The sequence below is a fragment of the Panthera uncia genome (genome assembly GCF_023721935.1).
Source record: "Panthera uncia isolate 11264 chromosome B3 unlocalized genomic scaffold, Puncia_PCG_1.0 HiC_scaffold_1, whole genome shotgun sequence".
In the NCBI taxonomy this organism is placed as follows: domain Eukaryota; kingdom Metazoa; phylum Chordata; class Mammalia; order Carnivora; family Felidae; genus Panthera; species Panthera uncia.
The window spans coordinates 102,410,602-102,433,368 of NW_026057582.1; the positions used below are offsets into that span (position 1 = coordinate 102,410,602).

Genomic DNA, 22,767 nt, shown 5'->3' on the forward strand with positions numbered 1-22,767 from the left:
CTGACTTGCCCTGCCCTCCATGGATTAAATACATCTTGAGCCCTTCTCTGCGCAGGTACTTTACAGTGAGCAATGTACATGGTCCCTGCCCTCAGGGAGCATCCCAAGTGTTCCTGACTACTATGGCCTTGGTCCTTTTTTTGAGTTTCTCCTTTGCCAGGCCGGAGAACTTCATCTTGTAAGCCATGAGGTTAAGCTTCTGTGGTCCATGGGATAAGTTGCTGATGAGTAGAAATAGGGCCCACTTGGTGTTTGCCCTCAATCATACTTTAGTCATGGTGTTTGTGTGGATAATTCCTAATGACTCACTTAGTAAAACATCTGTTTAAATCTTTGCCTGCAGGACATAGAAATTCCACATTTACTGAGCATCTCCTGTGCGGTGGACCTTGGGCTAGGGCCTTGAGATTCATAGGTCATTGTGATAATACAGTCCTTGCTGTGGGAAAACAGTGAGGGAGGAAGACCTCTCCCAGAAAATGTATTCCTGAGACCATGTTGTGTATGTGTCTTAGTGCAGGTGTACTAAGGACAGGTGGGAACACAGTGATAGCTCTGTGGATGAAGAGGCATATGGAGGGTTTGCAAAGCAGCTCTGGGTGCCAAACGCTTGGCTGGAATTTTTATTGACTTGCCCGACCTGCTGCTGAGTTCACACCTGCGTGGGTGGTTAATCATTTCCCCTCTGTTCCATTATCACCTGACCTTTTAAGGGCTATTTCTAGTTGAGGTATGCAAAGTCAAACAGTCGTGGTTCCCATGCTTCCATGAAGGAGGACTAGAGAGGAGATCCTCATGTGAATATTCTCCTTGCTTTTCTGGTCTCCCTGCTCTGGCTGCAAAGGGGGAGCTTGATGATTCTGGTATTTTTCTATGTGGGCTGTTACCATGTGAGGAAACCCCATCAGCCGTGTTCCTGTGCTGTTTTCCCCAAGCTTAGGGTTAGCTGGAGTTTCTCTCCCGAATTGTGAATGTGGGGGGCTAGAGGAGCCTCTCTACTCAGACTCTGCCGTCTGCGCTCTCACTAGTCGGGAAGAGGGAGGTTGAGGGGCCCGATGGGGGAAGGCCAGGTTATTAAGGAAGGCCTCTGGCTCCCTGGTAAAGCTGACTGTGAGACCAACATGGGACACTCTGCCTTTTCTCCTCCTCACCCATTCCTGGATGAAAACCAGCTGGCTCCCAGTGAACAGTGGATTTGACTCACCCTTCTAGATGGTGACACATAGGCACCTGGATGTGCCTGGTGGGCTCAATATCCTGTACTGCAAGTTGTGAATGTTTGAGCTGAGCACAGATAGAGGGCACAAGAAAGCAAGATAGAGGGCGAGACCCTCGTTTTTGCTTTTGAGGCACCTCTTGGGAACTGTGACCCCATCAGGTGGTGGGTTTTTACTTGTCAGCTGAGCTGTTCCCCTTCCTTCCTTGGGGAAGATCGGTTAAAGAATGGAGAGAAGGGAATATCCTTCTTGGGTGTATCAAGAGAGCAGATTTGCTCACTGGAGATTGAGGTGAATGATAGCCCCACATTTTATGCTGACTTTTGGTTATGCAATGCATGCTGTTATCAGGGCTGTATTTTGCTTGCTGGAGGGGAAAGCAGACCTAAAGAAGGGGTTCAGAGACAGCCATCATAATTGGGTACAGTGGTCTTCCAATGGGTCAGAATGGAGTCAGTGGCTGGAGGTGGAGAGAGGAGAGGGATGGTGGCAGTTCTTACTTTATTCAGGATCTAGGGTCCTACTGAGGCATGGTAGCCTGGCCCTGTTGTCCTGTCAGCTGCGTATGACACTTGTGCTCCATAGAGGAGTGTGCAAAACCCCGTGGCCCCTCTCCTAGGTTGCCCCTGGACAGAACTCATTGACAAGCCCCAGGGCAGGGGTTTGCTTTAATGCCAGCCCTGACCCATACCATAGGGTGAAGTTTTGCTCCTTTAGGCTCTTGGATTGGGGGAGTCTGACTGACATCCAAGAGAACAGCCTGAGGAGTTCCTTGTTTCACAAGCACACTCAGCTTCCCGGCTCATCCTTGGGGAATTCTGCATGTACAAAAAGCATGTCGAATGGCTTGAATAAAGATGAACACAGGAACTGTACAGTGAACAGGGTTACTAGAAGGGGAGTGCTATCTAGACAGGAATCTTGATTGTCTTTGCTCTCTAACGCCCATGATCATGTCTACTACATAATAGATGTAAAATAAACAATAAATTGAATTGCGCAGCTCAGACAGTGGCTAAATAGAATAAGCTGCTTCCAGTGTTTCTCCAACCACTGTGGCTAAGACGAGTAATAAGAAACCCTTATCTGGCACTTTCTTTGTGTCTTTGACATGTGTCCATTTATTCCTGTAGCAACCTGCAGGTTATTGTCCCCCGTTTTATGGAAGAAATGGAAGCAGACCGCAGTGAAGTAACCAGCTCAGGGTCATGAACTGGGAAGGTTGGAGCACCTCACAGCCTCACTTGACAGAGTGGAGATCCCTGAGGGGTGGGTGCTCATCTTGAGCAATGGTGGACATTTCTTGGCTGGGCTGGGCTTGTTTACTCAAGGGTGGACTGGCCTGAGCCTGGCAGTCTGCACCGCCACCACCTTCCTGAGCTGTTTACAACTCCCTGGGACCAAACAGTGTTTACTTTAAAAGGAGAGTGTCAGAGTCTCACCCCTGGTTCCATTGGCTCATCGGCCACAATGGACGGCACAGGAAGGTTTTGTGTTGGCCCCAGGTGACCTTCACACATAAATCAGGGCAAAAAATGGTCAGAATGAGAAGAAATTATGAAAAGGAAAATAACCTGTGTTCTATGAATTCTATATCCTGTCCTTTAGCAAGAAACCAAAACTACAACAAAAAAACTACTTAAGATCAAGCAAGATAGGATACATTCAAATTGGGGTAAAAGAAAAAGATAGCAGCATAAAATAGAGTTAGAGGTTAGACTATAACACAGTTGGCTCTGAACCTTCTTTGCAGCCAAACCCAAAAAGGAAACCTGGTCTGCTGTCTCAGGCTCCCTGCCGGGAGAGGCAGGAATTAGCCAGAGGGGTTAGGATACAGGGGAGTGGAGGTGAGAGTCAGCTACAGGCCACATGGCTGCTGTGCTGCCCTGAGAACGTCTCACTGGAGAACGAGCATTCGTCTTGATCATGGCATCTTGTCTGAGCTACGAGATTTTCTCAGGGCTTGAAGGGATACATAGTGAGACTTCGCCTAAGTGTTGAAAACACATACTCATATGTACTTGACGTCTAGGTTCTTACATGCTTTGATCTGATGATCTTTTGCCATAGGTCAGGACCCTTAATGTCACAACGTGTCTGTTTTGCAAGTATCTCACTGTGTCATAGGTGGAACTAGAAACGGCTCGGTGCCATGTTCCCTGGGAGTGGTGATTAAATGACCGTGTACTTTGGTTGCAGACCTCCTTGAAATTTGCCTGTGTGGATGATCTTCTTGCATGATAAAAAAAAAAAAATATTTCTAACCTTATAGTTTATAAGGCATTTTTATGTACAGAATTTGCATGTTTATGACGTTGCCATGAAGGAAATCATGGGTCTTGTTTCATGCTTCATGTTGGGAACACTAAGTCATAATAAAACCGAGAGCCAGGAGTAAGAAGAAACTGGGGCCTTTGAGTTTTGACCACTGAGCAATGCTCTGAGAGTGACTGGTTTTCATTTTTTGGTTTTGCTGTGTAATGTGTACCCATGTTGAAACATTGAAAGTGGTAGAAAAGTTGAGAACGCGAATCCCGTAATGAATCTCTGGTGTCGAAAGTCTCCCTTGAACTAAGGATAGTTGTCTCCAATCTGTGGCTTCACTTTTGAGATATTAGAATGAGAAGATCCGGGGATCCTGTGGGAATAGTTGGCCAAGCATCCAGTGTCGCTGGGAAACTCCTTTCTTGGGAGCCACTTGCCCGCTGCTATCCAAAGAGCAGAAAGAGGAAAACTAACAGGCCCAAAGGTCCCAGGTATCGTCAGACCTGGGAGTGAACCTGGAGCCCAGACTCCCTCCTAGTCCAACACCCTGCCCTTGAACCAAGACTTGGCTATACCTCTCCTCTCTTGCAGGTCCAGAATGGAGATCATGCACACTGAAGCACCTGCCTCCAGGAAGGGCACTTAGGTGTCTTGAGACTGCCCCTCAGGCCATTATCAGGTGGAAACCATGTTTGTACAGATGCTACGTAGATACGGACTTGGTGGCAATTACATGATACGTATTTCCTGGATAAATAAGCCTGAAGGGCATAAATGAGAACCACTGCCTGTTCCTCCACCCCTTTCAGTAGACAGCCCTAGGAGATGAGGAGACAAGTCTGTACTTGCTGTGCCAGCCCCTCTCCCCTTCTCCAAACCTGCTGTTGTAGCTTCACCTCTCTGCTAATCTCTTCTTACCTCAGTTGTCAGACACCTGCAGGCCAGATTCAGTTGTATGCTCATCCTCCCTCAACTGTGATCTGCCCTTAGCACAGGTGCTCTCTCCCTCCTGCTTGGCGCACTTTCTTCTGGGCCCACCCTTTCCTGGTTCTCCTCCCTCACCCACCACCAGGCCCCCTTGCTGGTCCTTTCTTGCCCTAATTTTAGAACCTGGTTCCAGGACACAGTCTTCACGTCTCTCTCTTGCTCACTTCCCTAGGTGATCTTTCTCGTTCCGAGCATTTAAATATGATAAGCTCCCCTTCTCCCTACCATTATGTGTCCTGCTTTGTATTTGACCCTGTTCCGCCTCTCTACTGAATATATCCTTAAAAAACTCATTACGGATTTTTCACCCCAAACCTGTGCCTCCAGCAGCTTCCCCCCACCTCAGTCAGTGGCTTTTTCGTTTTTCCATATATTTTGGATAGAGATTTTCCCTCACTGCTGTATACATTCTGCTTCTCTCCTCCTGCTTCCCAAATCTCGGCTGCTCTCCTGTGTTCCTTGTTGACCCACAGCCCTAGGTTCTATCCGGCAGGCTTCTTGCTGCTGTCTGCTTCCTGCTTCTCCATCTGCCCCTTTCTCCTCGCTCCCCTATGTATCCTCTGTTTCCTTCTGAGTGCCAGTGTTTACTCTCTTGCTGTTCTATTCTTCTTTCAGCCCCACGTCATGGCTCTGTATTTTCCTTTGATTGAATCCCTCCTGGCTTGGCTAGAAAGACCAGTAATTTGCTCTGCAGAAAGCCCAGTTATGAGCCTGGGAAGAGCAGCCTTCATGCAGGGACCCTTCCAATACTTGCTATTCCCAGAGAATGGAAGCGATTAACCATCCCATCCTCCCTGGTACATTTCATAAATGGCACCCATGACAGCAAGGACCCCCATAGCCTTTACCACTGACTGTTACCACCAGCCATGCTCAGGGATCTCAGCGGTTCGGGAAACCTCACAATTGTTACCAGCTCCAGGGGGAAAACTGTTCATGCAGTGATCTCTACATTGCTGTAAATTTGTCAATTTAGGTCTAGAGTTTAAATTTTATTTTCCCAAATTGGGGAGTTGTTTAGACAAATATGCCTATAAAAACAGAGTTGGATCTATCCTTTTATATATGGCATGATATTGTAAAGTCTTTGATATTGTAGGTGGAAAATCACTGAATATTTTGAACTTGAACTCTTCTGCCATGTTAGCGATGTAGCCACTGCCCGGGCTGTAGTAAACTGATTCAGTTGGGGAGGATTCCCCGTGAACACTGCTGTTGTTGATTGAGAACTGTGTCTTGACATTCTTCAAGAAATATTTTTACAGACAGTTCATTCAGAACATAAGTAGATGTGAAAATGACTTTATAGTTAGATGGCCTAAATGGTTGGTTCATGCAATGATTCATTCGGCTTTAGGAATACCCTGCCCATGAACACCAGAACATCTGTTTAAAAATGTCCTGTGTCCAGTTGACCCAGGTACCTGTTGTTAGGAAGCTGGCAATCAATCAAGCATGCTAGGAAGTGATGCCCTAGAGGCACCCACTCCCTGGGCCTGGTCAGCCTGTTTCCCTTTCTGCGTGTCAGCTACCTCATTGGTTCTTAGTGTTTGCATTCTTAAGTGGGAAGAGGGCATAAAGGCAGTGGGGGTTCAGGTTCACTACCTGTATGTTCTCTAAGAAAAGATAGGAAAGGATGAGAACTTGAAATTGCTGTGGATTTATGTTCTGTATCCGGTGCTACGACTCTAACTACTAACTCTGAAGTGCGTTATTTTGTTGGCCAGGATGACAGCCAAGTAAGTCAGTGTCAGTGTTTCAGGTGCAGGAGAGAATCCTCCCTCTTGTGCCTGAGGAAGATACATTTGATTGAGGCTGGCTTGGGTTGAGGGTAAGTTTCTGGCCACAGAATAGAGCACATTGTCAAAATAAGCCATAAGCCACCAACTCACACAAGAGGAACTAAATTGTTGGACTTAGGTTTTAAAAAAGAAGTTACTTATGAAATAAAACCTAGGCTAAACCTGTATGCTTTCTAAAACCATAAAACTGGACAAGAAGCGAAATATCCCAATAGTTTATCTGAACAAAATAACAACTGAAGTGGCATTTTCTTCCCTTAGAGACCCCAGAAGAGTATGTATATAGCACACCGGCTGTTTCAAATCAACCACTCTGGCGTCATTACTGATGGTGGCTGGGCATTGGGCTCCCATTGAGAACTCCTCAGGGTTTGGTTCTTTTATGAGTTAGGCAGGGCTGTTAACATTGTGGCTTCTTTATTTGCGGGGAAATTAAAGTAGAGTGGCCAAAGGGCCTTGCTTGCATTTACACAGGATGCTGGTATTGGAGTTGGGCCTAGACACCAAGTCTTCTGGTACATGGTGTCGTGGAACTTTTTTGCCCTGAGGAGGACCCAGGAGAGCATTGGTATTTGTTCTCTCTCCCCAGGAGCTGTGGGGAGAGAGCTGGGGCACTGAGGCTGCTAACGGAAGCATCTTCAGGAGATAGCTGTGGGTGCCCAAGGCTCTCTGCTTCTCACACTGAGGACTCCCTGTTGGAAACTCCAAGTAGGGAGCATCACTGAGAAGGAGTCTTGGTGAAAATCCACGGATCCTCTTCCCTAGAGCCTCGACTTGCCACTCTCTGATAACGATAACCCTGGAACTATAAGCTGTTGTCTTATTTGGAAATTTTCAAAATCTTTTGTGTTTTTATCCAAAGCGTTCTCTTTAATTGCTGTTTTATTCCTGCAATTATTTAAAACTGATCTAGAGTCTAGCAGTTTTTTCAAGATGATTATGACCATCAGGGTTTGTCTCTCTGTGTTTTCCAGACCTTCTAAGTGAGAATCTTCACATCATCTAGGAAAATGGTGGCCCTGTCCTTAAAGATTTGTGTCCGCCACTGCAATGTGGTAAAGACCATGCAGTTTGAACCATCTACAGCCGTGTACGATGCATGTCGAGTCATTCGGGAACGGGTACCTGAGGCGCAAACTGGCCAAGGTAAGCCATTGGTTATTCACCAGCTTCCTGAAATGTGTTTGTATGTTCTTTACCTAGTGGCTAAAGAAACAGATGCTCTGAGTGGTGCCCAAACCACCTAGTCTGTATGCTTCAAATGAAATGTCTTCTTAGCCTAGACACTACTTGCCTCCCAACTGACTTTTGTGATGACTGTGGCCAAAACTGCCATTGAATTGTCATTGTCACGCCCATCATCATGACCCTTCCATACATGAGCATCGCTTTCTCTGGTTTACAAGTCACCTTTTGATACTTGATCTCATTTACCCCACGAAGTACAAATGTACCTCTTCCAGCGGTTACTGCATATGTATAACCGGAGCCCTCTTTTCCTGGAGGAGGCTGGAACTGCCATCAGAACACACAACAAGCCTTACATTTCAAGTACTTTGAAGGGGCTCTGTAAACTTTGTCTCCAACATTAAAGGGAGTGGGGAGCCTCTATGAATGTGTTTTGTTTCCTGTTAGTTTGAACTGCTAACCACTATTAATCCAAGTTTAAACAACGGCCATTCATACGGTTTTTATTTTCCATTTCCCTTTCTCTACTGTCTACATTTCCTTCCTTTATTTTTGTTTGATTGGCATTTGGGAAATTGGGATTATTCCCAAATTAATAAGCCTTTACTGTGAAAACAGGATAAAACCTAAAAATTAGAAACATGAGGGGCACCTGGCTGTCTTAGTCAGTTAAGCATCTGACTCTTGATTTCCACTCAGGTCATGATCTCACAGTATGTGAGTTCAAGCCCTTTGTCAGGCTCTGCACTGACAGTGAAGAGCCTGCTTGGGATCCTCCCTCTATCTCTATGCCTGTCTGTCTCACACGCACAAAATAAGTAATACATAAACAAACTTTAAAAATTTATTAAAAAATTGGAAGCATGAAAATCAAATATTCAAAGATGATTAAATGTAGGCATTGATTTTCTCAAAAAGATGTCCTAAAACTGCCAAACTTTTGGTCCAAAAGCATTATTTATATTACTTAAAACACTCTGTTATTTCTAGATTGCCCAAAAATAAAAATACCCCATCCCCAAACTTACTCCAAATTTTGGTTGTCCAATCATTTCTCGTGTCATTTCTTTTACTCTTTTTCTCCCAGATTAAAAAAAAAAATTTCTTTGGGTTGGATTGCTGTTTAGCTCTGGTGAAGATGAAACCCTGTATAGATCTTGGAGTTGTCTTTCTAAGAAACATTAGGATCTAGGACCCTCATTTGGGTCTCTGAGGTTACCTTGAATTACATTCAAGAAAACAGAAGTCTTTATTACACTTAATTATTTTTGAAGATCTATGTGTGTGTGTGTGTGTGTGTGTGTGTGTGTGTGTGCATGTAATCTCTGTACCCAAAGTGGGCCTCAAACTCCTGACCCTGAGATCAAGAGTTTAATGCTCTCCTAACTGAGCCAGCGAGGTGCCCTAAGACAGAAGTCTTTAGACAGGAAATGATACTGCTTTCCTCCTGCCGCCATGTTCTCATACTTCCTGATCATCTTATGGGATTTCTGTGGAGAACACAGAGCTATTTTCCAACTGTATTCATAATTTAGTGGAATGGGGGGCAGAGTCTTCCTCTCACTGGCCACTCTTGCTTGACTTTTATAATGCTTTTTTGGGGTGTTGGAGGGATTATTTGAAGTGTAAAGGCTCTATTGGCCTCTCTCTGCCTCAGTGCCCTTGGGCTTAAGTGGTCACTTCCTTAGTTTCTCCATGGCTATCTTGTCATTCTTCATTGGTTCTCTGCCTGGTTTTTATATAGCAAGTGATAGGGAACAAAGCCCAGTGCATAAAATAGAAATTTGGACTGCTCTGTTCTTGATGTTTGCCTAAACATCAAGACATTGCTGCTGCCCACTCTTTTTAAAAAACATGAACCTTCTCTGTGGGTGTTGATTTTACAGCTCACGTCTCATTCTTCCTCATCTGTTTTAGCCCATTGGCTTGCTCGCATTGTCAAAACGAAACCTGTCTGGTAAAAGGAGGGTACCCACATCCTGCCAAATCAGCAGACTCTGGGCTTGGAAGTCCATGATGGTTACATTGTCATTCTGTCTTTTATTTTTCTCTCTTCTCCTTATCTTCCAGCTTCTGATTATGGGCTGTTTCTCTCAGATGAAGACCCCAGGAAAGGAATTTGGCTGGAAGCAGGCAGAACACTGGATTACTACATGTTGCGAAATGGGGTATGCTGTAGATGTCATGTTTTTTGTTTTTGTTTTTTTGGTCACTTTGTCTCGGCTTTCCATAGAAGCCAATATATTAGTATGCCTCAAAGCAAAAGGGAGACCCGGCAATCTGTTTTGCTTCAAGGGCAACTTATTCATAGTTTTGATGTAATGTACTCTGTAAGGGTTGTACAGGTAGTGATAGAAAATATCAGCAGTCAAAATTCTTGAAACTCCACAGAGTAATTAAAGCAGCTTGGGGTTAGTGCTTACAGCTGTTGGTACATGCCATGGTTGGACTTGGTAGTTACGAAATAAAACACAGCATCTTTCTGTATAGGAAGTATCCCAGTGACTGATAATAAAAGGTAAGGGTAAATCAGTGGCGAAAAAAAAAAATCCTAAAGGTAGTCAGATATTGAATATTAATCAGAATTCTGTTTTTTTTTTTAAGAAAATCCATAGTAGAGGTAAGCTTAATAACAATCAGTAACAGTAACAAAAAATGATTTTGTTGGTAAGTACAGAGAGCTAATGAGTAAAAAGTGTTGTATAGTCTGCTCAGTTTAACGTCTGAGAGAATGGGTTTTAGCGTATGGAATGCAGATATCAGACTGTTGAGTATTCCATAAAGTACCAAGTAATTTTCCGTTGCATAATTCTATCGTTAAGAAATAAAGTTAAAAAAAGGTGTCTCATTTAAAAGTGACTTCCAAGCCCACTACCCCTGTTTGATCTTGGCATTATGGTGCAAATCACTTCTCTGGGGTCTGATGCCACCACTGTAAAGAAACATGGGGGCATTATTTATTCCTTCGTGACATATGTATTAGAAACTGCTTATAACTGTAAGATAATTGGAGAAGCACACCACTGTCTTTTTCAATGACAAGTAGGAATTTGCCTCTGCTAATACTCTTCAAAGCAGATCATCCACAGTCTTTCAGGAAGACATCAGCTACTTTAAATTAACAGAGGTTAGTTTTCAAGAACCGTAAGCTAGAAAAAGTACTTCTCCAGGCACAGTTTCACTATCAGATTTTTAAGAAACCTTTATGGAAGCAGTTAATTGTTAGCATGGGAGTTTCTGTGTTAGTGGCAAAAATCTCATGAAAACTTAGCAGGAGGAAATCAGAGTGCTAGGAAAAATTAAATTTTTTTACAGAAGAGGGTCCAAGTTGATGACCTAATTTCCCATGTAGTGTGAAAAGCTGGTGTGGTTCTGCCCTAGGATATTTTGGAATACAAAAAGAAACAGAGACCTCAGAAAATCCGGATGCTGGATGGATCCGTGAAAACGGTGATGGTGGATGACTCTAAGACCGTTGGGGAGCTCCTGGTTACCATTTGCAGCAGGATCGGTGAGTATTGGCGTGCCTGGGTTCCAGTTTTTGTTTTGCCATTAATTACATGCCTGTTCCTTTTTCATCCCCATTTGGTGTCTTACCCACTGATTTCCTCCCATTCCTGAGACACTGTTCTCTAAATATGTAAACCCACTAACTGTTATTGTAAACACATGAACGTCTCACTGAGTCAAAACTGAGAGATTTTATTTCCCTTTCAAAAACAAAAGGAACTTTTCTTTTTTTTGAGCAGAAATCTATCCCTTTATTATCTCTCAGTATCTTTTTTTAAGATAAAATTTACTGTCAAGTTGGCTAACATACAGTGCACACCGTGTGCTCTTGGGTTTTGGGAGTAGATTCCCGTGATTCATCGCTTACATACAACACCCACTGCTCATCCCAACAAGTGCCCCCTTGGTGCCCGTCACCCATTTTCCCCTCCCCCACCCCCTCCCATCAACCCTCAGTTTGTTCTCTGTATTTAAGAGTCTCTCAAGGTTTGCCTCCCTCCCTCTCAGTAACTATTCAAAAGGAACCTTTTAATTTAAGATAGTATGTTTTAAATCCTATAATTTAGTTTCCTGCCCATGGCTGAGCTTCTGTATAAGCATTACTGACACCCAGTATTTCCTTGAAGACTGATAGAGACAGCCCATACAATTGATTGCTACACAACTTTTCTTCTTGTAGCTTCTCTTAATGCCCTCGGAGAACAAGTGCGTCTGCTTTTTGCATAAAGCCCTTCAGATGTTTGGAGAAAGTAGGCTGGCCTGTCTTAGTCTTCTCTCCATGCAAAGGAAGACCTGCTCTTTCAGCCACTGCTTGGTTGACATTGCCTTGCCTTGTTCTGCATGATCTCTACTCCATACTTGTTTGTCAAAAACTAGGAGAATCGAATGTGACCTTTTAAACATGGCTTCATTAGCTGAAAAGCCACCCTTTTGGCCAGTTTCTCGATGTGTGCTCCATGGGTGGCTCCCTGATCCTTTGCTACAAGGGGCGGCTCTGAGTACCACAGGGTGCCTGGCTGGAAGGAGTGACAGCTTCATAATCCCTGGTAATTGTAACCTCATTTCTATTTTTAGGAATAACGAACTATGAAGAATATTCTTTAATCCAAGAAACGATTGAGGAAAAGAAAGAGGAAGGGACGGGTACGCTAAAAAAAGACAGGACACTGTTGCGAGACGAGAGGAAGATGGAGAAGCTGAAGGCAAAACTCCACACGGATGATGACCGTGAGTGTCTGAGAAGGAAATGTGGGCCAGGCGCACGAGGGGCCTCACCTACCTCCCTTCACCTGTGGGACCCAGGGCAGGAGTTTTCTGTTGATTCATTCCCTCTATAAATATCTTGGTCTGTGGCACTAAAAGACCTTAAAGAAGGGGAAAAAATGACTCTGGTGCCATTTCACATCTAAAAAAGTAATCTCATAAACAAATTATGTTCACACTGTTTTCTAAAGAAGCTTACTATTTGTTTGAACTGGGGTCCAGACAAGGTTGGATGATGTGACACCTCTTTTAGTCTCCAACTTTGCCTCCATCTCTCTCTCTCTCTTTCTCTCTTTTTTTTTTCCCTTGCAGTTTCTGGAAAGAAAAAAGCAGATAGTTATTTATATAGAGTTTTCTACAATCTGGATTTTATTGGTTGTGGTATCAACTAACATGTCTCTTGTAACCCCTGTGATCTGGAGACTTGATCAGATTCGTGTGTGTGTGTGTGTGTGTGTGTGTGTGTGTGTGTGTGTGTATGTGTGTATACATTTAAAGTAAAGACTCCTTCTGTGGTGTAGTGTACGTCCAGCAGAAGGTTGTATCTGGTTTTTGTCCTTTTTTGTGATGTTAATAGCCATCGGTGACCATTGCTGACATCCATTATTTCTTAGAGGTTACAAAATGGTAATTATATCATAGGAAAGTTGTCCTCTGTGGCCACACAGTTAATATTTGGAAAAGCCAATATGTACACCCCATGTGTCCCCAAAGCCTATGCTACATGCACCTGGTTGCAGGACATTCCCCATTCCACCGAGGATCATGCACAGTTCACGTAGACCTTTCCAGGCTCCTTCTTTCATTGTCCTTGCTGCTGCATTGGGAAGATGACATCGTTGTCATTACGTTTATTGATCTTCAGTGGGGCTTTCATTTCCTCTGACCCTTTCTCCATTCTTCTTTTTTTTCACCTCATTTGATTTCCAGTTGCATATTTCTTTCCAAGTGAGATGATGGTAGACAAATCCTGAGGATTTTTATAATGTGCATGATACTCTCTCAGGTTCTGCAGGAGATGAGATCACTCCCGCACATTCCCTGTGCTGAAGTTGGTTATAACCCAGTGAGGCTTGTAATGCTTTCTTATTCACAAGTTGTGTGCTAAGCCCAGGGAGGCTTTTGGGAGTGAGAGCTGTAGAAAATATAGAGGGGTGATCCATTCCTGTGCACCCAGATAACAGGTGAGCATTTTCTGGGATGAGATTCAAGCTGGGCCACAGGCAGGGTTCTACCATCCCTGATCCCTCAGTGTCCTGCCCTTCCCTCCCCCTTCCCTCCCCATGACTTTTATTTTCCTCCTCTTTTCTGCCTAGGGGTGGAGGTAACTCCTGATACTCAGTTTATAAATTATTTCACATAATGAGACTGAAGTATCCAGTATTGACTTAAAGGAAAACGCTAACTTGGCTGTCTTGGCATAAAGCATTGATTTTCTTATGACCGTGGGACTTTAACGAACTTGAGGAATGGCTGGGAATTTGCTCTCCTTTGGTGTTTGGTGCGTCACATGGTACATGACGGCGTATGTGAAATTATTTTGCAAAGTTAAAAAGCACAGTTCTAATAGAAGTACTTATAACTGAATATCGGTGTTCCAGAAATCCGCTTCTCTTTTGATAAATCCCTTCAAACTAAGAGGAAGAATAAACCCAATTCTTAGATCTGTCTTGTTGTGTTGCAGTAAATTGGCTGGATCACAGCCGAACATTCAGAGAACAAGGGGTAGATGAACATGAAACGTTGCTGCTTAGAAGGAAGTTCTTCTACTCCGATCAGAATGTGGACTCGAGAGACCCTGTGCAGCTGAACTTGCTTTATGTTCAGGTACAGCATTTAATACTCACTGAAGGTGGGGAGACTTCAAGAAGCTACTGGCTTGTGGTGAAGAGACACTCAGCTGTGGCCTCCATGGTGTTTGTGGCACGTGGTTTCCATTGGGCACTGTTGAGGAATTCCTCACATGTTTGGTTATGGTGCCTTTCTTTGGCATCTCAGATTGGGACCCGGTGGCTGGTGCTATCTCTCTGTCTCTTTTCCTGACTTTGAGGCACTTAACTCGCTCACTATTGAACTAGAGCTTTCTTTGCTAGTGTCTTGAAATACATGTGAATGTGGGCCAAAAAAATCCATATTTCTCATTATTAAAAGATACTCTCTCCATAACCTTTTATGTCTTTACCGTTAACCTATTGTCGAAACTCAGACAAGTCATTGAACTTTTCAGAGCTCGCACTTTGCTAACATGGAAGACGTTGGCTTCACACCAGATGGTCTCCAGTCTTTCTTTGGCTCAAGGAAAACCTCCCTCTTTCTTCTTAGATTCTTTCCTTCCCTCCTTCCCTTTCCTATCCTTCCATTTATCTACTTATCTGCCCTTAGAAATAATGCAGGGATCAGCAAAATGCTGCCATAGCATTGGCTATGTTTGTAAATAAAGTTTTATTGGAATACAGCTCATTTGTTTGTGTTACACACTGGTGAACCCCTTCAGTATCTCGTCACTTTTACATATTTTCTGCAGGTATTCTCATGTTTCAGTGGCAGAATTCAATAGTTGTTACAGAGACCACATGACCTGCAAGGTCTAGTATGTTTACTGTCTGGCCTTTTGACGGGAAAAGTTTGCTAGAAGGAAAGAAGATGGCAAGGCAATAAGAAAATGCTTGTTGGTTAAAGGCTCAGAGCCATAGCTTAGAGCACCTGTTGGAGAGTGGTCTGGGGGTCACCTAACTAGAGAAAGAAAAGACAGAAGAATAAATAGCAGTGGTGGGTCAGGAACCGGGAGAAAGTCTTCAGACATAGTAAGTTCCTGATTCTGGGACTGTGCAATTTGCTTATTTCCCTTAAATGTGTGTAGTATTGAGTTACTGTCATTGGAGTTCTCTCTCCCCCTGCCAACAATGTGTATTACATTGGCCTTTTTCTGGGGATGGAATTGGGTTGATTTTGCCTCTAGTTAATTTTTCTCTTGCCTCTTTATGTTTCATACTCACTTCTGAAGCTTTAGTTTTAATATACCGCGTACTGCTGATGCATTCTATCTATAGGCAATTTGGGATAAGGACTTGTTTTCCTTTTGTTTTAATCCTGTTGTGCTACAGTCACCTGCAAAGTCCTGGGTGCGTCCCATTTGGCTGGCACTTTCCCCTTGCTCCACAGGGAGGGTGTGCTCAGATGAAGAATTGTGTCCCTGGAGAGTTTGCCTTGTTCCCCCAAGCTCCTGATGCTTTTCGCTTCCTCTTGTGTTTCAGGCTCGAGATGATATCCTGAACGGCTCCCACCCTGTCTCCTTTGAGAAAGCTTGTGAGTTTGGAGGATTTCAAGCCCAGATACAATTTGGACCTCATGTGGAACATAAACACAAGCCAGGATTCTTAGAGTAAATAACCTTTTGTTTTTTTCTTTTGCTTTTCTTGTTCTCTGCTCTTCTTTTCAGTGTTTTTGAGCCATATACATAAAATATATACCCTAGTTTCAGTCAATTGTGAGGTTGTTAGCTTTTCCTCAGTTGAGTATAGGATCAAATCTGTGGTCTTTGGGAAAAGCAGGAGGCCTGGAAATTCAGTGCTGGGATGACTATGGAGGCTACTGCTCCAAGTTGGGGCGTGGATCTTCTATGGAGACCATAGAATCTGTAGCGCTCTGCTTAGATATTGTCTAGTCTGTCCTAGGATATCTTGGGTTCCCCGGCGAGCTCAGGCCCTCCATCTTCTGAAACCTCTCCCATCAGAACATCCCTTTTTCACACTGGGCCAGATTTTGTCCTCTTGAATTTCTTTGCAAGACTCTCCTATGTTAGAACAACAGAGCATAAAAGAGCTTCACATTCTTTATTGCAGTATGAGGAAATCTCTGTTGCTCTGAAAGTGTGGGATACACAGTAAATACTTCACTCTTCAGGGTGCCTGGGTGGCTCAGTAGGTTGAGCGTCCGACTTTGGCTCAGGTCGTGATCTCATGGTTCCTGGGTTCGAACCCCTTGTCTGGCCCTGTACTGACAGCTCAGAGCCTGGAGCCTGCTTCAGATTCTGTATCTCCCTCTCTGTCTGACCCTCCCCTGCTTACTCCCTCTCTCCTACCTACCTTCCTTCCTTCCTTCCTTCCTTCCTTCCTTCTCTTTCTCTCAAAAAAATATAAACAAGCATTTAAAAAAAATTTAAATACTTAACTCTTCCACACATCTGGTCTTTGGCTGTCATGCATAAAATGATGGGGTGTTTGGGGGGAGGGCTCAGTACTTGGGGATTTAAGAGAAAGCACCTTTACAGATACATTATGGCACCACAGAACATGGGCCTTAGGGTTGAATTTCCTAGAAATGCCCAACAGGACAGACCCAGCCATACTTAGGCTGCTTTAGTTCGAAGTGATCTTGCCCTGTGTTTTGATCAGCTTCTCCAAGGGTTTTGTGTATTTCTTCCTCTGGTAATATTTCTTTACCTATTTTCCCCCCCACCTCTTCTGCTTCCTCTTAGCACAGTTGAAACATTTGGCTGAGCAACCCCTTCCCCAATATCCAGAGTGTCTTGACATCAATATCCTGCTGTCATCTAGAATGCAGCTTGTAGAGGCTTTGGTAGTGGGACCTGAGCTGAATGCCAGCTGGGGGCAGACGTCACTTGTCTGTAGGATATGCCAAAATGAGATGTGTTGAGTAGGGCATCAACTGCATTGTGTTCAAGTACATTGAGGAGAAAGGATAACATAAATGCCAACTTGGCCCTTGATCCCACTTTAACTTTGGTGGGAAGTAACTGGGACCAGCATATGTCCTAGAGTAACAAGAAAACCTGACTTCTTTGACAGAGGTGACAGAGGTGCTTGGACAACGTAGTGTTTGTGCTAAACTGAGTTGTTATCCAAAACAAAACAAAACAAAACAAAACACCCTCTCCCCTTATGTTAATGAACCCCAAGGAACCTATCCAATGTGCTTCTTTGGCCTACAATATAGGCCTTGAGTGACCTTGAGTCTGAGAATGGCCCTACACATGTCGTGTCACTGACTTTGTTTTGTATTTTCCAAACAAGTCCTATGGCCGAGTGTTCCCAAGGGCCCGTTACTACCCAGTCGGTCTGCTTCCTTCCTGCAGGAACCACGGGAAGTTTTGCCTTTCTCTGTTCTGTGACACCCCAGATGCCTTACTTGTGTTGGGATTCCAAATGGTATCAGAGCATTGGTATTGCTCTTACAGTGTCTCCTGCAGTTTGGAGGCCTCTGGAAAACCTCATACTTAGACTCCAGTAAAAGATGCCCCTTGTCTTACTCTGTGGTAATGAAGGTTAAGCAATCGTATTCAGTCTGTTTCGTTTTTCTGAGATTATAGTAAGAAGCTCGTGCCTGTAGTGGTATGTGTATCCTTACTCAGATTCCAAATTAAAACAAGCTTATTATGCCTAGTGGCAATTATTTTTCCTTATGAATTTGATTTACTTTTTAATTAGACCAAATCTAGTCTAGGTAGCGAGGCATTTTCGTTTTATGTAGATGTTTAATTGTATACATTATTGCATATACTGTTCAGGTAAAACTTCCTGAGGATATTCGTCTCCTTTTAATTAAAACAAAACAATGGGGTCACATTTCCCTGACTGTGTGTTGGAAATTCAGAATGTTTTCAGGGATAATAAGTCTGAGCTGTCCCTGGTGACTGGCTGGGCCATTTTTGCCAGCCTTTGTTTTTTCCCACCTGGTTCTCCTATGTACTATGCGCTTGAACGAATTCAGAGTTGAAAAAAAAAAAAGGTGAAGAGGTTAGACATGTCACAGAGCCAGGTTAAAGATCCATCCAGGCCACAATATCAGCCGCATAGCTTCTCAATAAGGTACATTAGTGAGTATATTTCTTTCACTGTTTAAAAAATTTGTACAGCACTTTTGCTCAAAGTCTGCCTGCTCTGGACCTTTCTGTGAGGTCTGCCACACCTTTCTTCAGATCCTTTAATGGCTTCTGGACTCAGTACCAGCTTGGTGAAGGTATTTATTTAGAACAACAGAAATCGGAGACTCTGGAAGATTTTCAGTTTTCAGAGATTTAAGGATTATTAAATGGCTCCTGTCTGCTCTGTGTATGGGGGAAATAGATGCAAGAGAGACAGAGACAGAAATAAGACACAGAGCCATGGAGAGCTAGAATCCAGAAAACAGCCACTTGTCCCAGATCGAGTCTGATGTGCTTTATCTCCATGACCCTTTGCTTCAGGTCCTCTGCAAAGAGCCCCAGAAAGGGATATTTTATCAGAGCGTGAAATAGACCCAGCACAATCCAATAATCATATGCATACTTGATGCTCTTCTGTGGTAAGAAAATGCTTGCAGAGAGCATGCTATCTGGTATTCTTTCACTCCATGAGGACTTCATATGTGTGTTCTATTGTGCCAGGTATAGGACGACTTAGGATGTGTGTTCTATTGTGCTGGGTATAGGGCAGATAGGAAAATATATGCTAATTCCTTGCTGTTTTTGAGGCTATAGTCTCCTTGGCAAATCAACATGAAATTGTTACTATGGAGAGGTGAAACTTGGCTTTGATTTTAACTATGTTTTGAATGCAGTGTGGTCTATTTAGGATTTCAGAAGTTGCAGTGCAGGCTATAGAGACTGCTGTGAATTATTTCAAGAAAGGTGGCAAAGGTATGGTGCCAGAAGCAATGTTGATGAAAGAATTTAGCAGAATACAAGGCAAATGTAAAGAACAATTAGCTCAAAACAGCAGTAACACCAAAACCAGTGTAATAATGACGAACTGCAGGCCCCTTAAAAACATGGTGGAAAACTCGAAAAAGTGATCAAAGCCTTCTATGGATCTTACTGTTATCAAAGAAGGTAAGATGCACTGATAAACTTTAGACCTTGAATCAAGTGTGTGTGATAAAACTGAGGACAGTTCCAGGTGATGGGTATAGAGTGTTCACTGTATAATTCTTTCAACGTTTTCTGTGTTGGAGATTTTTCATAATCAAATGTTGGGGAAAGATTCGCAGCTTCAAAGAATAGGAGTAGATGGCATAACTTCCAAACCAGTGCCAAGGAGGAAGAGCGGAGAGGAGATACAAACAACTTGACCAATGCAAGAGTAGTTGAGCCAGATGGATTATGGAAACACACCCTATGGTATATAAGATGTACAAATTAAGGGAAATACTTCTAAATATTGGACATCCTAGCAAGAAAAAATAAATCAAACTATTAATAGAAGCTCTCATATAGCTCTGTACTATTTCTAAAAGACACACATTTTAAGGACAGAAGAAAGGTTAAAGGCGTATAGAAAATAATGCCGTAGGAAACTAGTTAAAGCTAGAGAAGCTGTATTTAATGTCACACAAAATAGGACTTAAGACCAAAAAAACTGAAGTAGAGACAGAGAAGGCCATTATAAAGATAGAAGGACCAATTCACCAGGATGATAAGTTGTGAAACCTGTGTGCACCTGACATTAGTTTAAAATAATTAAAGGAAAAAGACAGTATTACAAGGAGAATTTCAGATATACATTTTTAGTGGAACAATTTAGTGTGCTTTACTCAGAGAGTGCAAAGTAAAACAAGATGAGAATAAAAGATTTTAGTCAGGAGAAAGTAATGGAATAGAAATCATAGAATCAACACAACCCAAAGCTGCTGCTTTGGAAAAATTAATATGTTAATCTCCGGTAAGTTTGATCAAGAAAAAAGAAAAGTAAAAAAAGGCAAAAAAAAATTATTGGTAATGAAAATGAGGCAGAACTTCAGATAAACTCGTTTTAAAAATCCTAAGAGAATGAAATGAAAGCTTGAAGCCAAAAAACTAAAAAATAAATTGAAAATAGACACAAAAAGGATGCTGAGAAAATCTGAGTAGATCACTAAACTTGAAAGAAATTGCCTTATCAGTTGAAAATTAACCACACAAAACAACAAAATGAAAACTAGGATCAAGGCTATTTTATATTAATTTTGTTTCCCTTCTCTTACGTTCATCTGTTGTGTGTCTTAAAGTCCTCATATGAGTGAAGTCATATGATATTTGTCTTTCTCGGACTAATTTCACTTAGCATAATACCCTCTAGTTTCATCCACGTAGTTGCAAATGGCAAGATTTCAGTCTTTTTGATAGCTGAGTAATACTCCAGTGTGTGTGTGTGTGTGTGTGTGTGTGTGTGTGTGTGTGTACACACATACATACATATATACATACATATCACATCTTCTTTATCCATTCATCCATCGATGGATGTTTCATCCATCGATGGATGTTTGGGCTCTTTCCATACTTTGGCTATTGTTAATAGTGCTGCTATAAACATTGGGATGCATTTGCCCCTTCAAAACAGCATATCTGTATCCCTTGGATGAATACCCAGTAGTGCAGTTGCCAGGTTGTAGGGTAGTTCTATTTTTTTTTTGAGGAACCTCCATACTGTTTTCCAGAGTGGCTGCACCAGCTTGCATTCCCACCAACAATGCAAAAGATATCCTCTTTCTCCGCATCCTCGCCAACATCTATTGTTGCCTGAGCTCTAATGTTAACCATTCTGACAGGTGTTAGGTGGTATCTCATCGTAGTTTTGATTTATATTTCCCTGATGGTGAGTGATGTGGAGCATTTTTTCGTATGTCAGTTGGCCATCTGGAGGTCTTCTTTGGAGAAGTGTCTATTCATGTCTTTTGCCCATTCCTTCACTGAATTATTTGTTTTTTGGGTGTTGAGTTTGATAAGTTGTTTATAGATTTTGGATACTAACCCTTTATCTGATATGATGTTTGCAAATATCTTCTCCCATTCTGTCAGTTGCCTTTCAGTTTTGCTGATTGTTCCCTTTGCTGTGCAGAAGCTTTTTATTTTGTTGAGGTCCCAGTAGTTCATGTTTGCCTTTGTTTCCCTTGCCTCCGTAGATGTGTTGAGTAAGAAGTTGTGGCCAAGATCAAAGAGGTTTTTGCCTGCTTTATCCTCAAGGATTTTGATGGCTTCCTGCTTACATTGAGGTCTTTCATCCATTTTGAGTTTATTTTTGTGTATGGTGTAAGAATGTGGTCCAGGTTCATTCTTCTGCATGTCGCAGCCCAGTTTTCCCAGCACCACTTGCTGAAGAGATTGTCTTCATTCTATTGGATATTCTTTCCTGCTTTGTCACAGATTAGTTGGCCATATGTTTGTGGGTCCATTTCCAGGTTGTCTATTCTGTTCCACTGATCTAAATGTCTGTTTTTATGCCAGTACCATACTGTCTGGATGAGTACAGCTTTATAGTACAGCTTGAGGTCCGGGATTGTGATACCTCCTCTTTGGTTTTCTTTTTCAAGATTGTTTTCGCTATTCAGGGTCTTTTCTGGTTCCATACAAATTTTAGGATTGTTTGTTCTAGCTCTGTGAAGAATGCTGGTGTTATTTTGTTAGGGATTGTACTGAATATGTAGATTGCTTTGGTTAGTATAGACATTTTAACAATATTCTTCCTATCCAGAAGCATGGAATCTTTTTCCATTTTTTTGTGTCAATTTCTTTCATAAGGTTTCTATAGTTTTCAGTGTATAGATTTTTCACGTCTTTGGTTAGATTTGTTCATAGGTACTTTATGGTTTTTGGTGCAATTGTAAATGGGATAGATTCCTTTATTTATCTTTCTGTTGCTTAATTGTTGGTGTATAGGAATGTAACAATTTCTGTGCATTGATTTTATATCCTGCAACTTTGCTGAATTCATGGATCAGTTCTAGCAGTTTGTTGGTGGAATCTTTTGGGTTTTCCATAGAGATTATCATGTCATCTGCGAAGAGTGAAAGTTTGACCTCCTCCTGGCCGATTTGGATGCCTTTTATTCCTTTGTGTTGTCTGATTACTGAGGCTAAGACTTCAAATATTATGTTGAATAACACTGGCGAGAGTGGACATCCCTGTCTTGTTCCTGACGGTAGGGGGAAAGCTCTCAGTTTTTCCCCATTGAGGATGATATTAATGTTGGGTGTTTCATATATGGTTTTTATGATCTTGAAATAGGCTTCTTCTATCCCTACTTTCTTGAGGGTTTTTATCAAGCAAGGACACGGTCTTTTGTCAAATGCTTTCTCTGCATCTATTGAGAGGATCATATGGTTCTTGTCCTTTCTTTCATTAATGTGATGAATCACATTGATTGTTTTGCGGATATTGAACCAGCCCTGCATCCCAGGTATAAATCCCACTTGGTTGTGGTGAATAATTTTTTTAATGTATTGTTGGATCCAGTTGGCCAATATCTTGTTGAGGATTTTTGCATCCATGTTCATCAGGGAAATTGGTCTATTTACCTCCTTTTTAGTGGGGTCTCTGTCTGGTTTTAGAATCAAGGTAATGCTGGCTTCATAGGAAGAGTTTGGAAGTTTTCCTTCCATTTCTATTTTTTGGAACAGCTTCAAGAGAATAAGTGTTAACTCTTCCTTACATGTTTAGTAGAAATCACCTGAAAAGCCATCTGGCCCTCTACTCTTGTTTTTTGGGAGAGTTTTGATTACTAATTCGATTTCTTTATTGGTTATGGGTCTGTTCAAATTTTCTTTTTCTTCCTGTTTCA

At 42.5% G+C, this 22,767-nt stretch overlaps 1 protein-coding gene across 1 annotated transcript in view; it reads left to right on the forward strand.

The window, feature by feature from the left end:
- Nucleotides 1-22,767, forward strand: part of TLN2 (talin 2) — a 438,163-nt gene that overhangs the window by 231,200 nt on the left and 184,196 nt on the right. The window contains exons 4-9 of the mRNA XM_049613732.1: nucleotides 7,246-7,417; nucleotides 9,530-9,627; nucleotides 10,841-10,970; nucleotides 12,044-12,196; nucleotides 13,917-14,059; nucleotides 15,487-15,614. Coding sequence (XP_049469689.1) covers nucleotides 7,282-7,417; nucleotides 9,530-9,627; nucleotides 10,841-10,970; nucleotides 12,044-12,196; nucleotides 13,917-14,059; nucleotides 15,487-15,614 — 788 coding nt within the window. The 5' untranslated portion in view covers nucleotides 7,246-7,281. The remainder of the gene's footprint in view (nucleotides 1-7,245; nucleotides 7,418-9,529; nucleotides 9,628-10,840; nucleotides 10,971-12,043; nucleotides 12,197-13,916; nucleotides 14,060-15,486; nucleotides 15,615-22,767) is intronic.